The 21,533-nt window shown below is 34.0% G+C and overlaps 1 protein-coding gene across 11 annotated transcripts in view; it reads left to right on the plus strand.

Annotated features, from left to right (window-relative positions):
* The first annotated feature begins 344 nt into the window (after positions 1-344).
* LOC121411917 (voltage-dependent calcium channel subunit alpha-2/delta-2-like) overlaps positions 345-21,533 on the plus strand; it is an 87,930-nt gene continuing 66,741 nt past the window's right edge. For 5 of the 11 annotated variants that reach the window (XM_041604811.1, XM_041604809.1, XM_041604810.1 and 2 more), the window contains exons 1-6: positions 345-734; positions 1,659-1,740; positions 9,564-9,674; positions 13,265-13,324; positions 14,215-14,344; positions 19,467-19,598. In XM_041604811.1, the coding sequence (XP_041460745.1) occupies positions 568-734; positions 1,659-1,740; positions 9,564-9,674; positions 13,265-13,324; positions 14,215-14,344; positions 19,467-19,598 (682 nt within the window). In that variant the 5' untranslated portion in view covers positions 345-567. Of the gene's footprint in view, positions 735-1,658; positions 1,741-9,563; positions 9,675-13,264; positions 13,325-14,214; positions 14,345-19,466; positions 19,599-21,533 lie in introns of those variants that run through there. The other 6 variants (XM_041604808.1, XM_041604807.1, XM_041604817.1 and 3 more) reach the window with 3 other exon arrangements.

The following is a 21,533-nucleotide window of genomic DNA, read 5'->3' on the forward strand; positions in this document are numbered from 1 at the left end:
GGGGGGCGGGCCCCTCGCCCCCTGGATACGCCTATGATGATTTTAAGAAAGCAATCAAAGGACCGACGGCTTCAGATCCTCTCTGAGGGACCTGGTAATGAGGATGAATGCCTTACCAAAGGGTACTAGCGCACCAAGTGGGAATCGACTCTCTACCGACTGAGCTAAATCATCCATGCACAATATGATAAATTACTTTTTTTTAATTGGGCAGATGTCCACATACATTTAAACGTCATAATTCAATAAACCCATACTGGTTAACTCATACCACCACCACCAAGGAGATATCAGATATCTCATTAATACCCGGCATTAATACCACCACCTCTAGACCACCATTTATATACCACCAATTATGTTACGACGCCAAAAAAAAGCGATGATCAGATTCTTGCCATGTATTCTGTGTATAAGTTTCCATTCACGCCACTAGCTTAGCAATGCAATGCAGAGAATACGCATACGAAAATTGGATGCATATAGCTGGCAGTATCAATCCCGATGCTGGTGTCGCAAATTTGCTGAGGAACGACAACATCGTAGGTAGTTTTCTGCTAAGAAATAATGTTCATAAAGTTAAGCACAATTAGGAGAAGGAAAATGGAACGGCAATTGGAACATCTGATCAGAGTTGCTGTATTTGTTTTCGTGACAATAAATGTGATTTTTAAACCATCGGCCGGTCAAACGACAGCGCCCATGTCAAATTCGGACTTTCCGGAGCTGAGCCTGTAAGTAGTGGAGAGTGTTGTGATCCTGTGTGTTTACGAGACAGGCGGCGAACCTCCGTAGTTCGCCATGGTCTGCCATTATGGCCATGTATTCTCGCTTTATATAATTCGCATTGAACATGTTGTATAGCCGTGTTGTGGTGATGGAAAGGATGATTATGATGATGATGATAATGAGATGGACTTCTTTCTATTCTACTATCTAGACCTTTTCACTAGATATATCATCATGTATTAATTAATGTTGGTTTGTAATCAAGAAAACAATGGATGTTAAGAGCATATGATAAGTGGAGTAGGTCCCATTTCTAATCTATTACAAGGTAATTGTAAACCAATTTTAAAAAAATGATCACATTTAGTGCATTATCAAACTGCTTAAATTAAGGAATATGTCGCAAGGTTGATGAGCTGCTTGGTATGCCTATTACTGTTGTTTGAAGTTGGCATTGGTGCTTCAAATGAAGCAAACCAAAGATGATCATTTTATTCATTTTCGTGTGAAATTAGGCTTCTCTGCAAATTATTAAATAAAGTTGCTTGAAGTTGAATATAATCGATATGCAGTACACAAAAATATATTCTTTTATTGGAGATGCAGTGCATATTATGATGCACTGCATCATATGCAGTGCTCGTAACAGCTGCTCTACTTAGAGACGTCTGATAAATTAAGTGTTTTAACACTTTAAAGTGCTATACCAGCAAGGAGGATATTTTTATCTGTCTTTGCAATATGTTGCTTATACGATGTTACAGACATATTCTATACGTTGACAGGAAAAAGATGTGTCTCGTGAATTTTCCTTCTAAATCATTTGCTCCTTTAATGATTGAAAATATGATTGTCGGTGATCTATACATTTTGTAGCTCATTTTCATGATCATACATTTCGCAATTTATTATTAATTTTCTCATTACAGGGTTAAAAAGTGGGCGGATGGTTTAAGTGAGACATTAATAGACACGTTGGACAAGGTGACTGGGAGGAGAGAACTAAGACAGGTTCGTAAAATTTGTATTTAATTAGTTTGTTTCAAATTATTCATATATAGGCTCCATGGCCGATCACTTTACTACTGCAGCAAACTTGATAAGAATTGATCTCTATCCCCCTCATATGTGATATACAGATTGCACAAGTGCACCAGAATGTTAAATGATCAGATTTTTTACATACAATACAAAGATCATTGATATACACCAACTTTTCAGATCCCTGTTATGTACATGGTCCACTAGTCAACTACAGTCATCTGTAGACACCACTCTATTGTCAGGTCTCAGATTTAAACTGATTCAATGCATGGATTTGTGCCTGGCCCTCGCTGTACAAAGGAACGAACTAGCTTAAATCTGATTTTGTGTGTAGTGGCATATAGATCAATATGGCATACAGATGATACACTGTCTTTGTTGTATTGGCTTTTAGCAGAGCTCTGCACAAATGGGTGGTGTGAAAGCTTTGTTTATTGGTTTCTGGATAAATATTAAACATTAGATAAGTAGTTTATTCACTGACCTATTGTGGAACATCTATGTCTGTATTCACAAAGCTGGTGATGAGTTTGTGTTAAATGTAGGGCATGTATGATATATAGAGATGAATTTATTCCTACATGTGAGCATGATTGAGATGTGAAATCTGTTTTAAACTATAGTTCAATTTGCAGATATGAAACTCCTTTGAGTTTAAAATACTGACATATCCATTAAAATTCATATCAAGCAATACTAGTAATTACATGTAAATTAAACCAGAAGTGAATAATGTATGGTACATTTAATGTATTTATTCCCCCCCCCTCCCCGCCCTCTCTACGGATTTTGTTCTGGAAGAGATTGTTTTTAAACATATAAAACACAAAGAAATTATAAGCTACAATGATGAATAAAATTTACTTTATAGGTCTGTGAAAATATCCTTGATCATGTTAAAACATGGAGATTTCTAATCACTCTTTATTTTCATAAGGCCAATATAATTTTTTTTTACTAGTTTTAAAATTTCTTGAATAGCATTTATAAATAAGTATGATTGTTTTTTAAAGGTCAAGGCCACCTCAGAAAAACGTTGATTTGAATCAATAGAGAAAAATCAGACAAGCACAATGCTGAAAATTTCATCAAAATCGGATTTAAAATAAGAAAGTTATGACATTTCAAAGTTTCGCTTATTTCCAACAAAATAGTTATAAGAACGAGACAGTTACATCCAAATGAGAGAATCGATGATGTCACTCACTCACTCACTCACTATTTATGTTTTTTGTTGTTTGAATTATACAATATTTCAATTTTTACGAATTTGATGATTAGGACCTCCTTGCCTGAAGCACAAAATGTTATATAATAATGAATTTAGGATCATTTCAAAAGAATTGTGAGTAACATCATTCACTATCATTTAAAAATTAGTGAGTGCTCGTGATATACATCTTTCATTTGGATGTAAACTTGCTTCCATATAACTATTTTGTTGAAAATAAGCAAAACTTTAAAATGCCATAACTTTCTTATTTTACATCCGATTTTGATGAAATTTTTAGTGTTTTGCTTGTTGAATTTTTCTCTTTTCATTCAAATCAAGTTTTTGTTGAGATGGACTTGTCCTTTAAATCACCTCAAAACAAAATAGAAATTGGTAATTTTTTTGTATAGTACTTCTAAGTCAATTGTTCTCAGTCGTTATCTTTGGATGAAGTGCATTACATGTATGTGTACACAGTACTAGTGTATGGATACCATTGACGATTTTCTCCCATTCCGGAATGAACATGCTAAACTGAAAAAGGAATGCATATTGCATAGATGAAATGAGACAGTGTGTGTATGCATGTGCACATGTTAGGTGTGTTGATGCGTACTGCATCATCAGTGCATGGGTGATTCATTTTAACTGCAAGGGCAGACTCCATGATTAATTCCAAACTAGTATTATGAATTATTTAAATACATAATGTACATTGTGCATGTACACTCATATTTTACTGTGCACATGTGATCAACTATTATAGACACATTGAGTGCATTACATGTATACTACCATTGTAAGAAAAATTCATGTCAGGGAATAACTTTGCTTTACAAATTTGATTAGCATTTTTGGTCATAAGAGAAAAGCTCTCAACTAAGTAATGTACAGTCCTATGTAAAAATATGCTATACAAAAGACTTCATGCATAGCAGTCTTTAAAAAATGTGGAGCAAATTGCAATGCAATACCAGGAAAATTATTCCCTGCATGTAGACACAGTATCCAAATCATTTAATTGCACTTAGCCTTCAGGTATTATTTTGCTGTATTCATGATGAAGCAAGAGGCTATATCTTCCAAACTTTCTTGTCTTTCTGACACGCATCATCATGCTCAAGTAAATGCATCGTGGAAAGTAGGATTCTTTTTAATTAAATGAAGTAGTATGATGTGTGCACCTGCATGTAGCAACAGGCAGGGGGATTCAAACACATACTTTCCAAGTGAATAGAAGATAATACCCAGGGAGATATTAGAACATTGTTGGCATGGTTTAACCCCCCCCCAAAAAAAAAACCCATGCAAGTCAAGATGAAATATTATATACATGTTGCATTATATTTCTCTGAGCCTCCCAACCACCAAAATGTTACAAAATTTTGTCAAGAAGGGTTTTTTAGAATATAATATTCTCACCTGGAGATAGAATTAAAAACTGCTGGTAGGCCTACTGTTAGAAACATTGGTTAATGATGTAAATATTGTTGTTCTCAAATGTTGGCTTAGGTTTCACTTTCTCCATTAGAAATACTTCTTATTGTTATTACATTTACAACTAAATTCTTTTTTAATTTTTGTCTCACCTGCATAGCAGAGTGAGACTATAGGCGCCGCTTTTCCGACGGCGACGTCAACATCAAATCTTAACCTGAGGTTAAGTTTTTGAAATGACATCATAACTAAGATCGTATATGGACCTAGTTCATGAAACTTGGCCATAAGGTTAATCAAGTATTACTGAGCATCCTATTAGAGTTTCATGTCACATGACCAAGGTCAAAGGTCATTTAGGGTCAATGAACTTAGACCATGTTGGAGGAATCAGCATCGAAATCTTAACCTGAGGTTAAGTTTTTGAAATGTCATCACAACTTAGAAAATATATGGACCTAGTTCATGAAACTTGGACATAAGGTTAATCAATTATCACTGAACATCCTGTGTGAGTTTTATGTCACATGACCAAGGTCAAAGGTCATTTAGGGTCAATGAACTTTGGCCGAATTGGGGGTATCTGTTGAATTTCCATTATAACTTTGACAGTTTATGGATCTGATTCATGAAACATGGACATAATAGTAATCAAGCATCACTAAACATTTTGTGCAAGTTTCAGCTCTCATGATTAAGGTCAAAGGTCATTTAGGGTCAATGAACTTTGGCCGAATTGGGGGTATCTGTTGATTTTCCATCATAACTTTGATAGTTTATTGGTCTAGTTCGTTAAACTTGGACATTAGTATTTAGAGTAATCAAGTATCACTGAACATCCTGTGTGCATTTCAGGTCACATGACCAAGGTCAAAGTTAAATGAACTTTGGCCGAATTGGGTGTATCTGTTGAATTACCATCATAACTTTGAAAGTTTATGGATCTGATTCATGAATCTTGGACATAAGAGTAATCAAGTATCACTGAACATCCTGTGCGAGTTTCAAGTCACATGATCAAGGTCAAAGGTCATGTAAGGTCAATGAACTTTGGCCATGTTGGGTTTTTTTGTTGAATAACCATCATATCTCTGTAAGTTCATTGGTCTAGTTCATAAAAAGTGGACATAAAAGTAACCATGTATCACTGAACATCTTGTGCAAGTTACATGTAGAGTAGTTTTCAAAGTAAGCACTGATGCTATATTGAACCGCGTGATGCAGGTGAGACGGCCAGAGGCATTCCACTTGTTTAAAACTATAATCCTATATTTCCATAATTACAATTTTCAATACGCCCCTTTATCAAGGAAATTACAGGGGAAGTTCAACCTGACAAAAAGTTTATTGTAAAAATAGCAGACAAACTAATAAAGAATATTGCCGAAGGTTTGAGAAAAATTCATCAAATAGTTAAAAAGTTATTAGAATTTCAATAATTTGATTTGTGACGTCATATGCGAGCAGTATGTCCTACATAGCGAATGGTAAAATATCAATGAAATGTCATTTCCTCAGAAAATTGAAAATGGTTTTCACTGTACTTTTTTATATCAAGAGACAAATCATTTCACACCCGATCATGAGTGGAAAACAAAATTAAGTCATCAGGAACCATACAAAATTTGAAATTCATGCATTTTATATTACATAGCACATGGGGCAGCTGCTCGTTTATGACGTCACAAATCCAAAACTATGAACTCTAATAACTATCTTACTCCCAAAAACTTCACCAAACCTTTTTACTATTTTTTCTGCTATTTTTACAGCAAATGTTTTCTTCAGGGTGAACTTCCCCTTTAACATTCCTGATTCAACATCCGGGAGTTAACAAATATTGTTTCCCAATATTGGTTCATATTTTATTTCCATTTATAATTTCAATTTTCTTTGTTAGACATTTCATATAGATAGATTCTGTTATATTTTTTTGTCTTTGAATGTAATAATTTATTAATTTCTAAGCATGTAACATCACACGCACTTCAAAACTATCTTATACTTAGTCTTATTTGCAAAATCTTACAATAAATTAAAACACTGAGTTAATTGTTTCATCACCTTTATAACAACAATTGTCCAGGATTTTTATGTTCTTTCATTTTATATCCCTGTAAGTATACTTAATTTACAAGAGATCTACTTGTACCCAACAACAGTGATTCATAAATTATTTGAACCACCTTTACATACCAGCATAGATGAGTGAACATAATTTGAACATATGCATGCTATTACTTACAACCTAATACTTGTTGATAAGTTCAGTTTAATAGAAACGCTGGTAGAGTGTTAAGCTGGAAGTATGATGTAAGTAGTATCCTACATGTTTGTGATATTTTACTTCTTAAAGGACAAGTTCACCCCCAGAAAAATGTAGAGTGAATCAATAGAGAAAAATCAAGCAAGTACATGTATAATGCCGAAATTATGGGGTTTTGACGTTTCACTTATTTTTTACAAAACAATTCAATATGCACAACTCAGTAATAAGCAAATGAGAGAGTCGATGGTGTCCCTTATGTTTTTGATTGTTTGAATTATACAATATTTCAGTTTTACAGATTTTACAATAATGACCAACTTCATTAACTACAAGATGTTTAAACAATGGAAATTTCACATGTTCAGGGCAGGAATAAATCTTTGTTTCACTTGACAATGAGGAGAAAATTAAATATTTCAAATTTCCTATAGTGAAATACAAAAGAAATAGTGAGTGGGTGATGTCATCAATCCCCTCGTTTGCATACTGACCAAATAACATGGATGTGCAAGTAATTGTTTTAAAATGTGTCATAACTTTCTTATTTTACATCTGATATTGATGAAATGTTCAGTGAACATTATGCTTGTTGGATTTCCCTCCTTGTATTACAAGCAACCTTTTTCGAGTGGATGTGTCCTTTAATTTTATGGCTTAATTTATTATTTTCTTGAGAGTTCTGTATAATGTGACTTTTCAGTGAAACAAAATGGCAAATGAGTGATAAAACCCCTCACAAAGAGTTCCCCAACTCAATTTTATCCCTTTGCGCCCTGGATTACTTTGGACAGTCATGACTCTCACCCTCAGTTATATTTGCAGATGTAGATTATACAAAGGCAAAATGAAGAAATACAAGACATTTGAAATAAATGATCTCCTGTTCTCATGATTGGAGCCCAGTCATGCCAGCGGCACCTTACTTCACTGGTACCCAGCCTAGCCCAGCTAATGTTGTGTACATGTAGCTTTCCATACTAACAGTCTTCTCAAAATCACTGTTTTGATGGAAGTAGAATTCACCAATATCTTACGCAAAGTTCATATACAACTCACCGTGTATTATTGCACAAGCCTCCTTCATAGGATAGTATATTTTGGTCATTATTTTATTCCAAAACCTTACAAATGAAAGTCAATCATTAACAAATTGTAAACTGAAGTTGTTGTCTGAATGTCTTTAAAATGACACATGATATCTAAAACCCTTGCTTTTTTAATCACATGACTGAAAGCCGGTATTCTGACTTTTAGGGTATACATGTATGCACATTCATGGTGAAGCTGGTTTTCCTGCTTTTCGTGATCAAACGCTTAAGGGGTGGGTTTTCATCATAATGATATGTCATTCATTATACAGTGCGTCCCAATATAAACGAAACCGAGATTTAGCGATCATTTATCATAAATTAATCATAAATAGAATAGATAAATGACCTACCAATTTAAAGCTTAGAATCTCCTCTTTCATCTGATATTACTAAGCTTATTTCTTATTCACGCATGAGTGAGCAAAAACAATTTGAAGAAAGGATACCAAAAACTCATTTGGCGAGGGGTATCTGGTTTTCAAAAAGAAAACCACATTTCTGAAAAGTTCAATATCTGCTCTTTAATTTGGTACCTCAAATACAGACAATGGTCAAGAAATAAAAAAGTTCTGGTCATTTGAAATAAGGCTTGTATTTCCATAATTTCATGAGATAAACGTGTTTTCACCGGTTTTCCACAGAAGCTTTCGCATGGTGAACAAAAGATTTAATGAATGGCTGATCGTCAACAAAACAGAGTGTTGAGTGAGTTTGAAAGCCAGCCTGGAGAACCTCTTCATTTTATGAAATTATTGAAATTCAAGCCTTATTTCAAATGACCAGAACTTTGTTATTCCTTGACCATTTTCTGTAATTTAGGTATCAAATTAAAGAGGAGATATTTAACTTTTCAAAGATGTGGTTTTCTTTTTGAAACCCAGATACCCCCCCGCCAAATGAGTTTTTGATATCCTTTCTTCCAATTGTATTTGCTCACTCATGCATGAATGAGAAATAATCTAAGTAATATCAGATTAAAGAAGAGATTCTAAGCTTTAAATTGGTACATGTAGGTCATTTGTCTATTTTATTTATGATTAAGTAATGATAAATGATCGCTAAATCTCGGTTTCGTTTTTTCTGGGACGCACTGTATTATCATGTAATGTGCAGTCCTGATAATTGTGCAGCTTACAGAAATTGGAAACTTCATTGTTTTTCAGTTGGTAGTACAAAGGACATATAGGTGTACTATGTTGTTAGTGATGTAAAAAGATTGATCAATAGGAATTTGTAGAATTTGGGGGAAAAACAGTCCAGAATCAAATGTTCAGACAGACTGTATGTTACATCCAGTTGAAATACATTTTAACAGAATGCATTTTTCTTTTTTTCTCTTACCTGCCTATTAACAAAAGAGATGATCATATTGATACTGATCCCCTTTTTGTTATCTTTGCATAAGTTACAGAAATGTTAAATACATTGTTTTCTATTTCTATTATAAATATTGTTAATAATTGATACTGATCCCCTTTTTGTTATCTTTGCATACATGTAAGTTACAGAAATGTTAAATACATTGTTTTCTATTTGTATCATATATGAACATATCAGTAAAAATGAAGCTACAATTTGAGACTTCATCCGTACACTTAATTTATTGTGCTTTTGATTTTAAACTTCCCTTCATGTTTTCATTCTTGAAACAATTAATGGACAGTTTAATAATTCAACAGTTTTTAACTTAATTTTTCTTTACATACTGTTAACATCTATCTTGATCCCTGTTTGGATCTTAATTATTTTGAATTATGCCATTTTAACCCTTTTTTAACAGCTTTACACTGACAAGGCCTTGGATGTAGAATTTATAAATGGTTCAGACCTCATAGAGGATGTGGCTGATAAATGGCAGGCTATACTCCAAAAGAAGATGACTGCAGTGAGGGTATGTTGCTTAAAACTCATCTTTTGATCATATGATATGTTTATTGGCCCATTTGATGGTATTTGTTTATTCATAATCTGATGAGAAAGTTGTAAATTAGTTTTGATACATTTTGTAGTGCAAAGTATTTCTATTTCCTTTATACTTCATTTTCCGCTTAGAGGCAGTTTTGCGATTTTGCGGTATATAAAATTGTTATTATGTTGTAAACCCATTTTTATTTTTATTTATTTGATGATGGATGTATGGTCAGTGATATACTCATTTTACTACTAATACCCCTTCCTTAATGGAGAAGTTAACCCTGACAAAAAGTTTGTTTTAAAAATATTTGAAAAAATAATAAAAATATTGGTGAAGGCTTGAGGAAAATCCACTAAAGATTAATAAAGTTATTTGAATTTCAAGATTTGTGACAGCGCATATGAGCAGCTGCCCCATATAAAATGCAAATTTTTCAATGGTTCGTGAGAACTAAAAATTTCCTTTCAGGAGCGGGTGTGAAATAATTTGTTGATATACTGAAGGTACAATCAAACCCATTTTCAATTTTTATGGTAAATTACATTTTATGGTTATTTTCAATTCGCAATACATGGGAAGATGCTTCCATATTAAGTTGTATGTCACAAATCAAAAAAATAAATTCTGATAATTAAAAAAATCTTTGATGGATTGTCCTCAAACCTTCACCAATATTGTTTATTATTTTTCTACTTTTTTACGATAAACTTTTGGTTGGGGTAAACTTCTCCTTTAAGCTTTAATTTTATTGTTCATACGTGTATGTTCAATGTTCATATAATTATACTATGTCAGAATGTTGCAGAAATACATGAATCTAGATCTATGGTATGGTAGAGCTTTTGAAAAGTGTCAGTAATGCGAATTATACTCAAGTATCATGTCCTGCAATTGTGTATATGTCTAGTGGCCTCTGAATCAGTTTCCAAACATACATGGTACAAATTAAAATGGCTATTGTTTTGTTTTCTTGTTCTTCTTGGGTGATGTATATTTTTATTAAAAAAAAGGTTCTTTGATCAATTTTTTCACAAATCGAGTGATTGGATACCGAAAATTTAGTTTGTCCTGAAATTTGTCAGTCCATTGCATACATTTGAAAAGCTTTACATTTATATTAAAAAGGGGGAAAACAGGTATTATCTTTTAGAGCACTGGATCAAATTAATTTTTAATGTAATTTCACAAAATCGGTCTTGTAAAATACATTTTGATTTCATGTCTTCTTAATCATTGACTATTTTAGAGCAAACACATTCATATAATCTAGTAATGAATTGGAATAATGATGGACACATCGAGGATTAACCAACATAAAAGACCAGCTTTAAAATCAACATGCCCACTGCCATTTCTTGAGTTTAACTTCATGCTACAGTACATGTATGGCATACTAAAGGCAGGTCATACATGTACCTCCATGCATGCATTGTTTTCACACATTCTTATTACTTCTCATCCGTAAAGAGGCATCCATAGTGAGGGATTCCTGGCCGCATTCATTGTGTTAAAACCTTGAACCTGATAATAATTCATACTTCATTATCATGCAACACACACCCAGCAACTCCATGCTGTAGTTAAATACATGTACATGTACATGTATGCACATAGCAGGTACTTGTATTGTCAATCCTATATTTACATCGACGTCTACATGTACACGTACATGAAATCCAATACCGGTGTCTGTGAAGTCTCTTACATGAAATATTCATTTAGGGCCTCACTTGATGCCATTTTTGAATTAGATTCTACCTGCACTCAAGGATAAATTTGTTATCACATGTAGTCTGATATTTCTAGACATTTTTATATAAATATTGATTTTTCAACAGAGACACTGTACAGTATGTAATATGCAATTTGAGCAAGTTGAAATTTTAATTGATACATAGACCATGCATGTATTATTAAACTGTCATAAAATGTATAAATGATTGGATTGGTTTTGACATTAATGAGGTCATTAACGTTCAATTAGGTGCAGTATGGTTGGAGACTTATTAGACCTGCAGATGTTAATTTAGTGTAGGATCAATTAATTCAACATTAATAACTGAGTTGTGTTTATATATAAATGCCCTGTGTGCCTCATATAATTTAAAGGTAAATGAGGGACTTATTATTACACCTGTTATCACCAATTTGATTAAAAAAACCTACGCTAACTAGTGTTAAGAATCGATAAAGAAAAATTAGATACTGAAAAGTGCCTGTTTTTCCTATCAAAAAGCAAAATAATATAGTATAAATCTGCATAAAACATTTCAACATTTTAGTTCTTTTACAGTTAGTAATGACTACTGTTCTTGACATCCTGTTCTAGGATCATCTATCTTTTGTGGGGAATATATCCTGTCTGCATATATTGTAATCTTATAAAAGCTGAATGGATGTTTAGATCTTGACATTTTCATGTGTTGAAGTGCATACAGCAGCCACTTCAATAGGTGCACTAGGATTTATGAAAAAAATATAATAGTAATTACTGAATACTAATGACTACTATTCCTTCAAGTGACACCCCCCATGTGTAGCACCTAGGTCATATGAGTAAAAAGTCCTGACATCTAGATATTTGATGAACATGTATGTACTGTATAGCTAAAGTTATACTATTGAGTAAGGACTCTAGATGAACACATGTTGTATGTCCACATCTAATGAAGATGATGCTTTTTTTGGTATACATGTAACTGCACACTGCCTTTACATGCAACCCCATGGGTGTAAATGTACATGTATTCTCTAAAACAGAGTGTATACTTCATGATACAATGGGCAGTGTCAGCCAGCCTGCCAGGGTATTTTTTATTGAAGAGTGTGAGGGGGAGGGGAGGAGGAGGGGGGAATATTCAAGGTATAATAATTACTGTATATGCACTGCTACTTTGAACTACATGTAGTGATTACTTTGAACTTGTGACTACTTTGAACTTCTCTCTTCTTTATTTAAAAAGAAAAAAATATGCTCTTAAAAATCAAATTCCTTTGACATCATACTTATGCATATTATTGTTTCACAAATAATTTGAATTATACTTGGTCAGAATTAAAGTGAAATATGCTTGAACTTGTAGGTGTAGATCTACTTTACCCAGGTAAGTAGCAATTCAGCAATTTCTTAAATTTTGAAGTAACATAATGAAATGCATCTGTTTTTTCATGGTCCATTTAGACAGTTCAAACTGATTTTCAAGTGTTGCTTTATCTGTCATCATTTATCAATCTACATGTATAAACCGCATATGGTGCAATTTACTGCAGTTCTTTTTTCTCATTCATAATGGGCCATTATGACATCAGGGCCCCGTTGCAGAAAGAGTTGCAATCAAACGCAACTCTAAAAATCACGCGCAACTTAATTTTTAGCCAATCAACAGCGCGCATTTGGGACTTGCGATTGATTTTTTGACTTGCATTTAAAGTTTAAACGCAACTCATTCTGCAACGGGTCCCTAGAGTATCATTCCTCAAAATCAGTATTAGCTTCAAGTCTGCATAATGTATGTACGTGTAGAATGCAATTGTAATATTGACATATTTTTTCTTCGATTTTACAGAAAATAGTTGATAAGCTAGAAGAGGAATTTGCTAATTACACTGCTGATCATGATATTGCAGTAAGTATTACTCAGTAATTTCCAGGTTGTATGTATGATCTAACAGATCATTACAGTGTGATTCCATAAAATTAAAGTATTACAATGTTGACTGTTATTCCAATGAATATTGTTTGAATGAAAATATGGAAATTTGAATTTTTAGCTTTCGAATATTATTTGGAATATGAAAGAACAAAATAAGCATGACTTTTAAGCTATACCACAAAATGCATTCATGTTGTCACTACAATTTAGTGCATATTCACTGAATTGAATTTAATTTTAAAGTTTCATTTGAACATTTTGTCCTCCCATGGTAGATAACATAATGAAAGTAGAGTGAGAAATGACAGTAAAATGTCAATGATCAAACAATGATGGAAAATACAGAAATAGCAAATGTAGGATTCATTATGCGTACAACTCTATCCAAATGATACCCCTTTCATAAACCCAATTATGCGGCTAATAGCAGCATAATTTGGTCGTAAAATTGGAGGACAAGAGTAATCCGCATTATTTTGATGCTGCTATTATCCGCATAATAGCAGCATTGGGACAAGATTTTGAGTTTATGAACGCATTTCCAAATAATGCGGATAATTGCCATGGTGCGGTCAAAAGGTCACCCTTTTCCAACACAACCGCATCGGAGGGGGCATGTCCAGTTGTCATGACGATTATCCGCCTTTTTTCAGGACGAGCGCTCGTAAAAATAATGCGGCTTATTTTCGGAGTTTGTGAACGCAATTTTTATTGAATTATCCGCATTACTCTTAGGCGGCTAATTGGAGGATAGGTTTATGAAAAGGGTATGAGAGGGTGACTTTATAAGATTTTCTAGTCAAGCATGTATAAAAGTGTCTACCTGATCAAATTTTTTAATTTGTATTATCTGTGTGATTTAGATTGGTGATGTAGACTACAAGAATTCTAAGAATTTGGGAAACTTGACTCTGACATATGATGAGAGATTCAAGTCCGATGTCAATCTAAACTGCAGCTCTGTCCAGATACCGACAGACATCTATGAGGGAGGTCAGTATATACATCTCATATCATCTGCTCACTCTTTAGGTGATTTCAAACCGCCTCCATCACAAGAATCCCCATTCTAATCCTGAAATTAAGAGCATGTGCAGTACGCTCTGCTAAACAAACAAGGCACAAGATTCAAGATTGCTAGCTCAGCAGCCCGGGCCCAATTTAAAAAATAGACTATAAGTTCTCGTAATTTGCTTTCTCACTACCAAAATAACTTCCTTCCTTGGAAAATTCCCCGCGAAAGTTCTCTAAATTTTGACAAGTACCTACTATATAGCAGGTATTTTCTTTCGGGGAGATTATTAGGCTTTTTACACAGGATTTTCTTAACCCCGGACTATCGCTAACCCCGTACTATCCTTAACCCCGTACTATTTATTTTCCTTTTCACACATGCCAAATTGTTTTTACTAACCCCGGATAAGGAATGCTTGCTTTTTACACACGAAACTCGCTAACCCCGGACTATTGGTAGCTCATGAATATTCACAAGCGCACTGAGGGGTTATTCGGGTCATATCCAAAATCGCTGACTTCTGGCGCGCGCCTTTTTTTTCATCGCCGTGATCGCTGTTCATGAATATTCATTATACTTACCTCTGATTGGACAACAGGGCCGGCTCTGTTGCGGGCATGAATGGGAGCGCTTAGCCCACTTTCGTTTTACACATGCGATCTTAACCCCGTACTATTGCTCTTAGCACCGCAATTGGTGGGATAACCCTGCTTTTTTGCAGGGCCAAATAATCCCGTACTATAGGTGGGGTTAGCCCACTTTGCAAAAACGCTGTGTAAAACGAAAGTGGGCTAAGCTTAACCCCGTACTATAGGTGGGGCTAAATTGCCATTTAGCCCCACCAATAGTACGGGGTTAAGGAAATTTTAGCCTGTCTAAAAAGGGTATCTGTGTGATTTTCTTTCACATTGACAAAAAATACCTGGAACTGATGAACTTTGGAGTGGTCTGAAACCACCTTTTGTCCATTGCACTAGGGTTCACATGCTGATGCCATTACTCTGATGCACTTTTGTTTACATGCTAATGTAATTATTACTCGTGCATGGCTGCTTGCAGTGTGGTTTTATCAGGGACTCATGTCCTGGCTTTATATATTCGTATTGTGCATGTATAGTAGTTTTGTTCCACAGGGTGTGGGATGAAGGTTTTATTATGTAAACTTTGAACAGTCAATAAGTATGCTACATTTGAAAATTTTCAAAAATAACTTTCATCTACTGATATTTAGATTAGTTTAGGAATGCCAGAAATACTGTTTAATCAGTCATCCATTTGCTTTACATAATAAATGAGATTAAAATGAAAAGAGAAATGAAAGAGGAATTTTGTTAATCTTGTCTCCCATTTGCTCTCCTTAAAGGGGAAGTTCACTCTGACAAAAAGTTTATTGTAAAAATAGCAGAAAAAATAATGAAAAATATTGCCGAAGGTTTGAGAAAAAATCATCAAATAATTAAAAAGTTATTAGAATTTCAATTATTTGATTTGTGACGTCATATGCGAGCAGCATTCCTACATAGTAAATGGTAAAAAATCAATGAAATGTCATTTTCTCAGAAAATTGATAATGGTTTTCGCTGTACCTTTTGTATATCAATAGACAAATCATTTCACACCCGATCATGAATAGAAAAGAAAATTAAGTCATCAGGAACCATGCAAAATTTGAAATTCATGCATTTTATATTACATAACACATGGGGCAGCTGCTCGTTTATTACATCACAAATGCAAAACTTTGAACTCTAATAACTTTCTTACTCTTTAACGGAGTTTCCTCAAACCTTCACTAATATTTTTTACTATTTTTTCTGCTATCTTTGCAATAATGTCTTCTTCAGGGTGAACTTCCCCTTTAATTAAAGAGACCAAAAGAGTTCTTTTACCCTTTTTGGCATTCGATGACTTAAGGGATAGAGTATCATTGATCTACTGCTGCTCAGTGGCTGCCGGGGCAGCCGGGCCCACAATCAATTGAGTGAGCTGATGTTTCGGATGATATCTATTTTTTTATTTCTGTTTTGGACAATAAAATCTGATTTTTTAAGCACCTGAACAATCCATCAATCAATTTTTTTTTTTTCAAGAGCAGCTACTCACATGTGCCAAAAGGTTGTAATTTGATGTAATGTAACACTTGTATGACATAATTCATATTTTCATGTTAATTGATCAGATATCAGTAATATTCTTTTTTGGCAACATATTTTGATCAGTGTACTTGACTTTAAAGGAGAAATATATTGATTAGGAATATGGTCTTATTATATATCAATTGATGCGATGCGAGGCTATTTCAGAGAGGCATTTTAGTGCTTTTTAATTGGCGGTTTCCACCTTATGTATTATTTTCGTTATTTTCAAATGACCTAATGATAATCCCCACATCATTACTTTCCATTGATAAATAATAATGCCATATATTCTCCATTAAAGACCCTGACCGGTGTAAAAACAATCATACATGTATATCGAAATAAAGGTAATGATTCATACAATACAAATATACCAAAGATATTACATATATCTCCTTCCATTTCTGACAAATATTAAATAAAAATCAAAGAAACTGCTCCTCCAAATTACGCTTCGATTGAGCACCCCCACGTCGCCTGGAAATGATGACGTCACGTTGTGTCTGGAGGGTTGTGATTCCATAGGTTTGTGTACAAAAGCATTGGGTATTTTCTTCCATTTCCATGTTATGAATCCATTTTTTTTTTCGTTTTCAGATGAAAATGGAACTTAAAATTATTCACTGTTCAAATTGTTGTAAAACCTACAACTATTCACTACCTTTTTTGTGATTTCTTTGTTTGGCTCTTATTGGGCCTAAATTGCTATGTCAGGAAAAGTTGTTATACATAATCTAAATGCAGATAGAATTGAAATCTGCGCCAAATAAGCAGGATATAAAATATGGCAAAAACTAGTTCAAAATTGTAGATTTCATAAATTCAAGCTTGTGGGAAAAAATATATGTGATATCCCTCTGTGATAGAAGTGAAGAAAATGAAATGCGTTATCTGGAAAGCAAAAAATCACCCAGTTTTTCTGTGTACAAACCTATGGAATCACGACGCTTCTTACACAACGTGACGTCACGGTCTCGAGGCAGGTGAAAAGCACAATAAAGCCTATTTAATAAACGGGGTTCGAAGCCCAATAATTGGAATATTCTTAAGCAAAATACTCAGCTGGGAAGCAGTGAAAATGCATAAACCATACCTTTCTGTATTTAGTAGCTTATAAGCTTTCGATTGGTATATAATTTGTCAGTTTCATTTTTGGGTCCGGTCTGGATCTTTAAGGATTCTGGCATTGCTTCTTATCCCACCGCTGCCACCAGATGTGCTTCTTTTGCAAATGAAATATTTGAGATATTACATGCACATTGAAGCATATGAGTAATATCTATTGTCAAATAACTGGATTAGTAGTCACTTGAGTGGAATGGGTTCATGTCCCACCGCTGCTACCAGTTGTGCTACTTCTGTATTGAAATATTTGAGATTTTACATATGCATTATAGCATATGAGAAATATAGTCAAATGACTTGGATTAGTAGTCACTTCAGTGGCAATGGTTCATAAACCACTGCTTCCACCAGATGTGCTACTTCTGCAATGAAATATTTGAGACAATTTATGTACGTTATAGAATATGTGTAATGACCCAATGAGTAGTCACTTCATTGTCATAGGCTCACATCCCACCGCTGTCACAAGATGAACTACTTCTGCCATGAAATATTATTTGAGACAATGCATGTGCATTATACAATATAGACAAATGATGAGTAGTCACTTCAATACATGGAATTAGTTCATATCCCACTGCTGCCACCAGATGTGCTATTTCCAAAATGAAATATTGGAGACATTACATACAACTTATAGAAAAGGGGATTAATGCTACATGTATATTCAAAACTGATTTTATAACAGTCTGATAGTTGTGAGTAGTTTCATGTAATGAAAGAAACATTGTTATTTGTTAGTGCTAACTGAGGCCCTGTAACAATCACTAATGTGGCAGCGATGCCTACTTACACATTGAAATAAATGTTTTGACTTGACAATCCCAAAGATGTGACTGGGCTTACTCTTAGCACTCTGTCAATAGGCCCACGTTTCTGTGCGGGCCGGCACTGAGCAGTTGTCATTCATTGATTGGGCAAGGTCATATAGTCCAGCTGTTTCATCATTCTTTCATCCATATCTTGCCTCCTGTTGATGATCACTCGTATACATTCTTATTTGAAGGACTAGATTATTTTCCAATGTAGGCCTACTGATCTTGCAGTATTGAATATAGGCCTATTTGTTAATCTTTTGAATCCTATCGAATGATTAAACATTGAAAAAATTTGAATCCAATAAAGTTGTTTAGTTCATGTGCAACATTTCTGTTGAGTAAATATTCAATTTGATTCATGCATAGAACGTAATATTGTAGTTGGACTTAGATGTATACTGTGACAATCCACTCTGTAGAGTGCCCAAGGTGCTTTTCAACAAATTTCAAAGGAAATTAAAAAAATCAATAAAATGTTTGAAATGCTTTTTTCAATTATCAAGAGTTAAACAAATTTTAACGTGTACATTGTATTTGGGCAAGCCGGGATCAGATGACAGGGGTAATAAATGTATTAATCATTTAGAAATGTCATTGTAGTATTATATAAAAGCAGAGCATTATTACTGTAATGATCAAGCCATACCTGGATGATAGATATCCTGGGTTCCGTCTTACAAAGAGTTACAATTGATCCAATCAATTGTAACTCTATGGAAATCTATCAGTGTCATAAATTTTTCCACAGGAAGTTTGCACAATGTCCTTTGTAAACAAAGAGAAGCACAGTGATTTTTTAAAGAAAACATTGCATGAATATACATCATAGCTAGAAAATATTTCAACAAACAGGCATAGTACATGTTGACGTTGCTGGCCTTCCATAGTTGTGATTGATCGGATCAATCGCAACTGTTTGTAAGACGGGGCCCTGTTCTTGCTGAAGAGTGCTTTTCACTCCTTTGTCTCATCATGTATCTATTCATGCTTAAAAAGTGATGACTCATTATTCCTAACAGACAAGGTTATCTTGAACGGTATCCAGGCAACCGAAGGTGTTGATAGCGTCTTTCTCAGTAACTTTGAGGAGGATCCGCAGCTTCTTTGGCAGTATTTTGGCAGTGCGGATGGGTTCTATCGATCCTATCCAGGTAAGTGACCTTTCATTAGCTTTCTCCTTACCCTTTTTACTGGAGGAACCATAAAAATAACCAAACTTCAATTGAATAGTTACAAATATCAAAGCTGAAATAGAAAAGCAGAACTTCAAGTAAATGTCAAATGTACAATTGTCATCATTATACCCTTGAAATATATTACGCACACAAAGAGTTACATCCAATGTTGCAGTCTAGACTGTATATCAGTATTACAGCACAGACTGTCGGGCTGTATTATCATTTCGCAACTGTTGAGTCATTTATGAAGGCATCAATGCTTGGACGAGTTTATAGAAGTACATGTATGGACAAAGTTCTGGCTTATTCATGCAAACCCAAATATAAAAAAAAGATAGTAAATCTCTAGACTAGGGTTTCCTACATGAGTTCTGGCATGCTCCATATCAAAATGAATTAAAGTATAGTTGATTATCTAATATCCACATTTTGTGTCATTGAAATCAGTTTGATTTATTACAGAGTAATTGTTATCAACGTGTACACAAGAATTTTTTTCCATGATATTTCTGGCAGTCAATAATTTTCAACTATTTCATGATGATTGTCCCATCGTGTTTGTAAAGTGGTTTTATGTAACACTCTAAAACTAAAATGATTCATTTTCTCATACTACCACAACTCACAGCGGGTAGGTATTGAATTTGTTTTGTCAAATTTGAGAGAAAAGAAATTCCTTTGAAAAAAAAGCTTTATTGGGCAAAGAGAGCATGAAATCCTTTTTTTATTGTAGTTTTTCTTCAACAAACTTTCTTACTGGTTTTATAGACATTGTGTGTATTTATTTAGTCACCAGCTTGATTAAAGAGGTATAGAAAGGTGGTAAGTAAAGTTTTGTGTTACAATCAGCACCGTTTTTTACTCACCAGCAAGGCTTACTAAAATTTGATGATTTTCATGCAAGATTTTCAGTTTACATTTTTTCTTCAAATGCATGAATGCATGCCAGAAGGCATAGAGATTGACTGCAAAATAGATGGATTCATGCATTCTGAATCTGTGAAAGAAAAGTCTAAAGGGATTAATGTTAAATAATAAACATATAGATTCTTTGAACACACATTCTCAAAAGTACATATCTTAAAAGTTGTGATGCCAATTTGAAAACCTGAATTTTTGTTTTTGTGTTCAGATAAATTTATAGAATCAGTAAGTATTGAGGTACATTTAAGCACATGGTGCATGCTGAACCCTGATATTTAGTATACAATTATGGTAACTACGTGACCCATCCAAAAAAAAGAGTAAAACAAAAGGAGAACCTAAATTTTTTCAAGCTCTGCCCCACACCTCTGGGAGTCTCTTCCAGCTTCCCCTACATTCTATTCCTGATATCACAATGTTCAGATCCAATTTAAAGACTTACCTCATGAAAAACGCATATTCAACATACTTCTATTTCCAATGACCTTGATTTTGTTTATATACTTCAAATTTTCTACTTTGTAAAGCACTTTTATATGGATCCAATGAAAAGTGCTATATAAGACTAAGTTATTATCAAGTATCATTCTGGTAACTCGTATGAAAACCTCGGCTCTGTTGAAATTTCTTTGATTGTGATGTTACCACAGGATACAATAAGTGGCATAGTTACCAAATGCAACTTTTATGCAGTGGGGGGGGGGGGGGTTCGGTCTATATGGCTCCATCAATCTTCTTGTAAATGAATTTCAAGTAGGCCTACATGTATGAATGTATATTGTGAACATGATATATGTGTAGGCTCTTTGCATGAAAAAAAGCATAATGAATGAAGGTAGATCATTTCCTTTAGAATCTGAAGGGCTAAGAAAAATATAATTAGTGGAACTCAAAGAATAACTAAGGAAATTATTGTTGTATTGCATGTGCGTGCACTGTGAAACATAGGAACGGGTTTTTTCTGTGAAATGCTATGATATTTGT

This window comes from Lytechinus variegatus, chromosome 3 (genome assembly GCF_018143015.1).
Source record: "Lytechinus variegatus isolate NC3 chromosome 3, Lvar_3.0, whole genome shotgun sequence".
In the NCBI taxonomy this organism is placed as follows: Eukaryota; Metazoa; Echinodermata; class Echinoidea; order Temnopleuroida; family Toxopneustidae; genus Lytechinus; species Lytechinus variegatus.